Source organism: Osmerus eperlanus, unplaced genomic scaffold (genome assembly GCF_963692335.1).
Source record: "Osmerus eperlanus unplaced genomic scaffold, fOsmEpe2.1 SCAFFOLD_488, whole genome shotgun sequence".
NCBI classification, from domain to species: Eukaryota; Metazoa; Chordata; class Actinopteri; order Osmeriformes; family Osmeridae; genus Osmerus; species Osmerus eperlanus.
In genome coordinates this window covers 1-10,201 of record NW_026911760.1, presented here as the reverse complement: position 1 = coordinate 10,201, position 10,201 = coordinate 1, and the positions used below count along the sequence as shown (strand labels likewise).

The window sequence follows — 10,201 nt, the reverse complement described above, 5'->3', positions numbered from 1 at the left end:
TACACTCAAATTACTCCCTTTACACACACACACACCTTCTCTAAATTGACGTCCTTGCTTCAAGGTTATTCCGTCAATCAACGATTTCATTGATTATCTGTCCTTCCCTCAGCCTCACTCTTCCCTCAGCCTCACTCTTCCCTCAGCCTCACTTCCCGTGTGTTTCTGGTCGTTCTGCTGTATTGATTGTGATTGATTTACAATCAGGAAACGGATGGTTTGCCCTCTCCTCTCCCTAGGTTGTGGGTAACAGTGCCATGAGCGTTGACATGCACAGAGCTGGCTACCACTCCATCTGCAACATAGACTACTCCTCGGTGTGCCATCGACACGATGAGCACCAGGCATGCAGACTGCCCGGGCATGAGCTGGCTTCACATGGACGCGCGGCAGCTGTCCTTCCCTGACGGCTCCTTTGACGTGGTCCTGGAGAAGGGGACCCTGGACGCTATGCTGGTGGAGGAGAAGGACCCCTGGGAGGTGTCCTCGGACGCCGCCTGTCTCATTCACCGAGTCCTGTCTGAGGTGAGTTCTCGTTGGGGTTACCTCGGAGCGACGGGCGCTGTCCTCCTGGTCTCTGGGTCGGTTACACTGACCAGGAAGTGAAGCGGTATCTGGGTCCTATGCTGTAGTGAGGCAGTATTAGCCCTAGAACATTAGCTGTAGCCACAAGGACTATTGTTCGGCTGTTTTCAGACAGCCAACTGTCACCAAAGCACTTCACCCTAACCAGCCGACGTCAAGCACCATTCAGCTCCCACTTAGCACCCCGACACTAACAACTCTCTCAATGTTGTGACAATCGCAGCACTTGACCTTGACAAGCCAGGCTAGCTCTCAGCGGGTGATAAAAACCTCCTGAAATGGAGAAGGCTAAATAACTACTCTTGATTTCCTGTCGGGAAGCGTGGAGGCTTGGTGTGCGAGGAAGGCTCTTTTCATTTCTCCGTCATTTACGTCAGGAGGCCATAACCACCCCACCTCACCCTGCAGACACGCAGTCACTCTGAAACGGAAGCCTTTTCAGAGACTTCTACACACACACTCACACACACGTGTGTGTGTGTGCTGTATACAGAGTGGTCTAGTCCAACAGAAGGAGTATTAAGAGAGGATGAAGTTAAGGGATGGATGACAGATGGAGGATTCGTGTTCTCTTTTTTAATTTCATCTTTGTGTTCCTCTCCTTGTTCCTGTCACCCTTCGGCTGTTCTGGGTCCTGGTCTTAACATCCTCTTCTGTTCTGGCTATCCTTCTTTGGGATTGGTCGACTGTAGTCAGAGCTGCATTGAGAGGAGGAGATGCGGTTTGTTTTTGTTGTGTGTATCTCCTGTCCTCTCCCTACGTACAGGGTACTGCAGCACATGTTTCACGAATCAAAGCAGTGTGTGTGTGTGTCTGGCTGTGTGTGTGCGTGTATCTGGCTATGTGCGACTGGGTGTGTGTGTGTGACTGAGCGTGTATCTGGCTGTGGGAGTGTGTGTGGGTGGGTATGAAATCTGTTTTGATCATGGAGGAGCACAAACACTTCTCACAAAAGAAAGAGGGGGGCGGAGGGGAGGGGGCAGGAAAGGAAGAGAAGGATAGACTGAGGATGTAGACTAGCAGAGATGTGGACTAGCAGAGACGTAGACTAGCAGAGATGTGGACTAGCAGAGATGTGGACTAGCAGAGATGTAGACTAGCAGAGATGTAGACTAGCAGAGACGTAGACTAGCAGAGACGTAGACTAGCAGAGACGTGGACTAGCAGAGATGTGGACTAGCAGAGATGTGGACTAGCAGAGATGTAGACTAGCAGAGATGTAGACTAGCAGAGATGTGGACTAGCAGAGAGATGTGGACTAGCAGAGATGTAGACTAGCAGAGATGTGGACTAGCAGAGATGTGGACTAGCAGAGATGTAGACTAGCAGAGAGATGTGGACTAGCAGAGATGTAGACTAGCAGAGAGATGTGGACTAGCAGAGATGTAGACTAGCAGAGATGTGGACTAGCAGAGATGTGGACTAGCAGAGATGTAGACTAGCAGAGATGTAGACTAGCAGAGACGTAGACTAGCAGAGACGTAGACTAGCAGAGACGTGGACTAGCAGAGACGTGGACTAGCAGAGATGTGGACTAGCAGAGATGTAGACTAGCAGAGATGTAGACTAGCAGAGATGTGGACTAGCAGAGAGATGTGGACTAGCAGAGATGTAGACTAGCAGAGATGTGGACTAGCAGAGATGTGGACTAGCAGAGATGTAGACTAGCAGAGAGATGTGGACTAGCAGAGATGTAGACTAGCAGAGAGATGTGGACTAGCAGAGATGTGGACTAGCAGAGATGTAGACTAGCAGAGATGTAGACTAGCAGAGAGATTCAGACTAGCAGAGAGACAACTGAGACCAGTGATGACAGAACTGTAGACAGAGCTCAGGAAGATGGAAGGGGAGAGAAGCGAAATGGTGAAACTGTGACCGGAGAGGTGCCGCACAGAGAGATAGAGAGAGAGAGAGAGAGAGAGAGAGAGAGAGAGAGAGAGAGAGAGAGAGAGAGAAAGAGAGAGAGAGAGACAGAAACCAAGGCTGACAGAAAGCTAATGAGCAGTGCACCAGCGAGAGAGAAACTATGGATGGAAAGCGACTAGGTGGGTTTGATGCGAAGGAGAGAAAAAGGGGCGAGAGAGAGAGCACAATTCTTTGAGAATGTTTCATCAGCATAGCAAAAAGAATCTTAAAGCCCAAGTGATGTGCGGGTGTGGGCTGGTGATATTCACATGGTGTCCAGGAGAGAAAGGATGGATCCCATCAAACCCACAGCTCTGGTCTGTGACCACAGCTCTGGGTCTGTGTGTGGTCACTGTGCTGGACTCCTGGCCTACAGCATGAGTACGCAGTTGTGGTGTAGTTTCTACTCTCTGCTGTCTGTCTCTGAGGTTGTGTCCTCCCCCCCCCTCCTCCCTTTCACACACACACACACACACACAAATATATGCACACACACACACACGCACGCACACACCAACAGAGCACACAGCACATGTAGAGACAGACTTGACTGTTCCTCATTGTGCGCATAAACTCGGACATAGTCTCTTTCAAAAGTACACACACACACAGACGACACACACACACACACAGACGACACACACACACACACAGACGACACACACACACACAGACGACACACACACACACACACACAGACGACACACACACACAGCAGAGGCCGCAGCTCACTGAGGTATGAAATGTATTTCACAGTCCGACACGCTCCATGAATCTCTCTCGCCGTTGCTATAGCAACTCTTTGGTGTGATATTGTCTCCAACTAACACTTTAAAGGCTAACCTTTAGACCTGTTTATAGTGCCAGGTAAGAAGCTTTCGTTCTGGCTGTAGTGTCAAGGCACACACAGTTGAGGTATAGTTTGGGTCTGAATGAGTTTGCAGTTTTAAACTTTGAGGCTGTCAACTGTCTCTAGTCATGTGAAACATTCATCACTTTATATAAAGTAGGCTCTCTGAATAAGAGGCTGAGGCAGACAGAGAGAGAGAACATTAGAGACAGTGAGAGACACGGGGAGAGAGACACGAGGAGAGAGACACGAGGAGAGAGACACGAGGAGAGAGACACGAGGAGAGAGACACGGGGAGAGAGACACGAGGAGAGAGACACGAGGGAGAGAGACACGGGGAGAGAGACACGAGGAGAGAGACACGAGGAGAGAGACACGGGGAGAGAGACATGGGGAGAGAGACACGGGGAGAGAGACACGGGGAGAGAGACACGGAGAGAGACACGGGGTGAGAGACACGGGGAGAGAGACACAGGGAGAGAGACACAGGGTGAGAGACACGGGGAGAGAGACACGAGGAGAGAGACACGAGGTGAGAGACACAGGGAGAGAGACACGAGGAGAGAGACACGAGGAGAGAGACACGGGGAGAGAGACATGGGGAGGAGAGACACAGGGAGAGAGACACGAGGAGAGAGACACAGGGAGAGAGACACGGGGTGAGAGACACGGGGAGAGAGACACAGGGAGAGAGACACGGGAGAGACACGGGGAGAGAGACACAGGGAGAGAGACACGGGAGAGACACGGGGAGAGAGACACGGGAGAGAGACACAGGGAGAGAGACACGGGAGAGGACACGGGGAGAGAGACCGGGGAGAGAGACACAGGGAGAGAGACACAGAGAGAGAGACACGGGAGAGAGACACGGGAAGAGAGACACAGGGAGAGAGACACGGGGTGAGAGACACGGGGAGAGAGACATGGAGAGACTGAGAAGGAGAGAGAGGATTGAGAGAGAGAGAGAGAGAGAGAGAGGATTGAGAGGATTGAGAGTGACTCACCGGGATAGGTTCATACCACCAGATGTTGTGACAACGATGGAGAGATCTGATGCATGTGTGTGGATTCCCATGGCTGCTTACATAATTGTCTCTAATCAACATGACCAACTTTATCACATCAACTGCTGCGAACATCTCCCCGTCATCTCTCTTTGTCTCTCTCTTTCTCCCTCTCTCTTTCTCTGAGATGGAGGGAGCAGTTTACAGAGGTACCAAATGATCTCCTCCACACCTCTCCTCTCTTTTATAGCCGATGGGATCTTAGCATTAAATAAAACAGTGTCACACACACATGCACGTGCGCATTCCCTGAGGGAAGTCTAGTTTGTTGATGTCAAATTGAACCAGATCATTAGAGAGAGAGAGAGAGAGTGAGAGAGAGAGGGTGATCCATGAGAGATTGATGATGTCCCTGAGTGCTTCTTTCTACTAAGCATAGTTCTCCCTGCTCCGCTACCTAGGACACACTCACAGTCATTTTGTTGTAAATAAGCATCAGGTCGACCCATCTGGGGCCTTGGAGATGAACAATGACAACACAAACCAAAATGAAAATGAAATGGAAACATTCCAACGTTGCAGGCATGTGTGACAGCTTATACCTGTGTGTGTGGCGTGTGTGTCTGAATACAAAAAACCCCATTGTGAACAACTTAGTCACCTTTTCGCTCTCATAGACTTCCAGGAGAACAGAGCACACGTGTGATCATAAGTTCATTACAGCTGGAGAAAGATGGAGAGAATGAAGAGAAGGAGAAGGGAATCAATTATTGTTATACTGAAGAACAGCTGCAAAATATGGGACACCAATTTTTCATTCTTCGGAATCCTCTGAGTAATCGTCTGCTAGGTTGGTCAGGAATACTGGCCATACCTGCCTAGATCCTACATTTTCCATTTTTGACGTTCCTGGCCTGGAGGTTGCCGGAGCAACAGGCATCGCTAGATGCACAGGATTGCTACATGAGCATCCCAAGGTCAAGTGAGCTGGCTGGACCTTGTGGTCACAGCACAGACACACACAGAATTGATTAATGTGAACTGTCACTGGCTGTGTGTGTCTTTCCTCTGGCTAAGTAGTACAAGTTCAGGACTGACTGGTGTGTTCTTCTTGAGGGAGGGTAGATGTGTGTGTGTGTGTGTGTGTTGAACCCACTCCTCCTCAGACACAGGGAGAGGAACGTGGAGCAGTGCAACACACGTGAGAGAGTGCGAGCGTGGGTGATTGCAGTCCTTGTGTGTGTTGCGTGTGAGGGAGAGAGTGTGTGTGTATAAAAGTATGGCTTTGTGTGCTTGCATGTGTCTGTCTGTCTGTGTGTGTGTGTGTGTGTGTGTGTGTGAAGGAGAGCTTGCCTGATGTTTCCACTCTAGTATGTAGAGATTTCTACACAGACAAGATTCCAGGCACGTGCCCGTTAATCAACACTTTCTCACACTGACAGATGGTCTCATGCCTCTCTCTCTCTCTCTCTCTCTCTCTCTCTCTCTCTCTCTCTCTCTCTCTCTCTCTCTCTCTCTCTCTCTCTCCCCTCTCTCTCTTTCTCTCTCTCTCTCTCTCTCTCTCTCTCTCTCTCTCTGTGTGTCTCTCTCTTTCTCTCTCTGTCTATGTCTCTCAGTCTCTCAGTCACTCACTCACAGACACACACCACACACACATATATATATATACTTATAGATAGACAGGCAGCAGATAGACAGATATGCAAATATACATGTTTATAATGTTAGTTGAAAAGGGATGGTTTCACCTACTCCCTCCCCCCCTCCCTCCCTCCCCTCTTTCTCTATATATTTTCATCTCTCTTTCTCCCCCCCCCCCCCCCCCCACCCCGTGGTGTTGCAGTTGGTAATCCAGCATTAGAGTTAGTCCAGGCAGAGTGCATAGTGAATAGGGAAGCCCAGGGCCAACACAATCCTTCTGTTCCCCATCTCACACACATACACACACTGCACAAATGTACCCGCACGCTCAAATGGACACATCTCCGTCATGCCTACGTTTTTTCTCTCTTTCTGTCTCTCTCACACACACAGATACAGACCTAGCTGTCCTCACACACACACACACACACACATACAGAACTAATTCCCTAGCTGTCCAGTGCACCTGATTATAGATTGTGGCAGAAGCCCTGAAATTACAAACTCAGATTCTCCTCTTCTTCTCAGGTACAAACAGTCCAATCTGGACCTGAGATTTGTATTATAATCCACCGAAGCAAGTCTACAGTTGTGTGTGTGTGTGTGTGTATTATCTCACTCACACAGATGCAGATGCATGTGTGTCACAGACATCATTGGATACAAACAGAGAGAATATTCAATATGCTTACCCAGAATGAACTGACTGTGTCGTCTGTTGAGCCCAGCCCTGTCATTGGCTACTCTGGTTGGAGCAACAGAACCACAGGAAGCAGCAAGATTTTGCTGATTATATGTTCTTATAAACAATCATCTATTGTCCATTTATTAGTTGCCATTCTAAGTTAATGACAAATACATGCATGTTTATATGAAACACATTGAGTATTGTTCTAGTAAACAGGGAAAATACCATTCATTCTGTTTGTAATAGCAAAGACAAATCTGTTACCTTACAGCTTAGTTTTATAACAGTTTGACAGTGTGTGTGTCTCAACACAAACACATGTTGCTGTGCCCAGTGCCACTGAGTGGGGCAAGCCCATATCAGACAAACAGACACACACACACACAACATCCAGCCTGGCTCGCTGTTGCCTAGACGACCAGCATCCAGTCTCGACTGCCGAGCGCTGTTTCTATGGAAACAGCGGATGCCTAAAGGGGAGAGGATCGTTAATTGGAATGGGAGAGAGACGGAGGGAGGAGAGGAGACCTGGAATAGAGCGATCAGGAACACAGAGATTCAAACAAGGAGATAAACATGGAGGGAGAGACAAAGGATGGATGGAGGGCGGAGTTGTAAAGTAGAAAAACAAACAGACAAAGCGATCCACGGCTGTACTGTACATGGTGGTGTAGATGGGATGAAAGCAATGAGAAACAACTCTGTCTTGTGTGTCGAGGGGTGGGCATGACAACATCTTTGTGTGTTTGTTTACGTGGGGAAAGCCAGGATGTACTTTTTGAGTGTGTGCCTGTGTATGTAATTGTGAGCCAGTGTATGTAATTGTGTGACTGTGTGTGTGTGTGTGCCTGTGTGCCTGTGTGCCTGTGTGTGTCCTGTAACAGTAACTCCTCATCTCTCTGGTGACTAAAAGGAGGGAGTCCCAGATTCATAGTAGTTCCTCAGCCAAAACAAATGTAGGCCAGACCTAGAGACACACCCTTCTAGGAGGGTTACTGGAGCACACAGCCTCCTCTGGGCTGGCTGTGCGTGTGTGTGTGTGTATGTGTGCTACCTCCAGTAGCTGATCCTCCAAAGTGTGTTATTACAGTCTAATGAGGAAACTCACAACTGGCCACAGATGCACAAGGTAATCACTGTTCAGCTCTTCCCTGCGTCATTTAATCATTCCCAGATGGCTAGTGTCAAACCTGAGCCCACTGATCACACTGAGATGAGACAACAATGGTGTGTGTGTGTGTGTTTCAGGGTGGTGGTTGCTACCTGTGCTGTGGAGCAGAGAATCTTAGTCAAAGTCAGTGAGTGGTGTAGAGAAAATATCACAGACAGTCAGGGCCAAACCAAACATTCTTAGCTTCAGACTAGCTAGTTTGCCTGTAAGCGTTCACACAGACGCACACACACCCACACACACTGCTATGTTGCAACTCCTGCATTCGTACTCCCCAGACAGCCACCTCGGCTCAGCTGGTTGAGGGAGGAAGCCTCTTTAGTCAGTCTGCTCTCTCTGTTCACCCTCTCTCCCCGCCTCGCTTTCTTTCTTCCTGCTTTGTTCTGCGATCACGGACCGCCAGAATGCAGGCAGATCAATAGAGACACTTCTCTCTCATTAAGGCCCTTCACTGTCAGAGCGGAGGGAGGGGAGGGAGGGAGGGAGGGAGGGAGGGAGGGGAGGGGGGGAGGGAGGGAGGGGAGGGAGGGGAGAGAAGAGGGGGAAGGAGGGGAGGGAGGGAGGGGAGGGGAGGGGAGGGGAGGGTGAGGGGAGGGAGAGGGGAGGGGAGGGGAGGGGGAGGGAGGGAGGGGGAGGGGAGGGAGGGAGGGAGGGGAGGAGGAGGGGGAGGGAGGGGAGAGAAAGAGGGGGAAGGAGGGGAGGGGAGGGGAGGAGGGAGGGAGGTAGGGGAGAGAAAGAGGGGGAGGGGAGGGGAGAGAAAGAGGGGGGAGGGAGGAAGTCCAGTGAATGAACTCTCAATTATTTCTTCTTTCTTTCTCCCTCTCTTTGTCTCTCCCCCGGTCCCTCTCCCGTTCTTGGTGAACTGCATCATGGGAGACAAGGATGCAGGGCTGCAGACAAGTCCATGGTCTCCAGTCCAGCGTTGTCTGTTTATCAGATCACGTGACAAAGCCATGAACTGCTCCGACCACGACAAGCAACATGCAGTCAAGAGCGCGTCATTTTCCTGGCAGTGTTACCTGAGCTCATGTGGTCTTCTGAGAAGAGCTCGATCTCCTAGCTTGACCCAGCATGGCTCCTCTCCGCTCATATCATCTAACAGAGGAATGATCTGGTCTGTGACCAGGATCATGTCTGGACAGGTTCTGATGCGGTCCTGAGATTGTATGTAGTTCCGAGGTTGAATGTGTGTTTTATAAAAGGCGTAATAATAATGTACTGATTTGACAGATGCTTTTATCCAAAGCGACGTGCAGTCCAGGGGGATTTGAACCAGAGGCCTCTTGATCTGCAGTTAAATGCCCTCCCATGGAGCTGTCACCTCCCGTTTTATACATCATATGAAGGTTATTTTCCAGTCAAATGGGTGGTCAGTGGACAGCTGTTTCAGTCATAAGAGGGAAAAAATATGACTTGACATATCAGGGTCAATGCACATTGGGTGTGTGGTGTCTGTCCTTGTGCTTATATACAGGTTGGTGTAAGGTGGAAAGTAAGTGATGGGGGGCACTAAATCACTGGATGTAAAGGGCAACCAAGAAGGATAAAGAAGTGTGCGTGTGTGTGCGCTTGTGTGTGTGTGTGCTAAACCTAAGTGTGAAAAGCACTGACAGGGTTTCTGTGAAGCCAGCGTCTGTGTGTTGTGACCGGTCTGGTCCAGAGAGCGGGTGGTGCTCCTGTTACACTCCTGGCCACCCGCTCCCCAGACTCAGCTTTCACTGGCAGCATCTCAGGGGTTTCAGCTGATTCCTCTTCTCACCTTGGAAGCCATCGATTATTGACAGCTAGGTCTGGACCCACCATTACGCCACGACACCACTTCTGAGAGGAGGCCTCTTGATGCATCCTGGTGTCCCAATTAGCTGCTTTTGCCACAGGAAAAGTGCTTCACCAAACATATTGATTGTTGACTGTGTTACATTATACCTGGCTCAGGCTGTGAGGAGATAGGATAGATAGATAGATAGAGAGAGAGGTAGAGATAGAGGGTAGAGTTTAGGGAGAGAGAGAGAGAAGAGAGAGAGGGAGAGGGAGAGGAGAGGAGAGGGAGAGGGAGAGGGAGAGGAGAAGGAGTGAGAGAGAGGCAGAAGGAGTGAGAGAGGAGGCAGAGGGAGTGAGAGAGAGGCAGAGGGAGTGAGAGAGAGGCAGAAAGAGAGGGAGGTGCGGAGGCTTCTGAGAAAGTTCGATCAGGCCGGTCAAAGTGTGTTAGCTGAGACGTGGTGACTAGACCGGTCCCATTAGTCCCCCTACACACACACACACACACCTCCCTCCACCCCTTCTCTCAAGACCAGCACGGGGGGAATGACCTTTCCTCCAGGTCAGAACAGTTCGGGACAGATGTTCACAGATCCAAC

General features: G+C 49.9%; 1 protein-coding gene across 1 annotated transcript; it reads left to right on the top strand.

Annotated features, from left to right (window-relative positions):
- Positions 1-239: 239 nt before the first annotated feature.
- On the top strand, positions 240-525 carry LOC134016569 (EEF1A lysine methyltransferase 4-like; the record flags this gene model as incomplete). The annotated part of the gene is given in 2 exon segments (XM_062455914.1): positions 240-320; positions 322-525. Coding segments are annotated over 2 exon segments (285 nt in total), but the record flags the coding sequence as incomplete, so codon positions are not given.
- Positions 526-10,201: the final 9,676 nt, after the last annotated feature.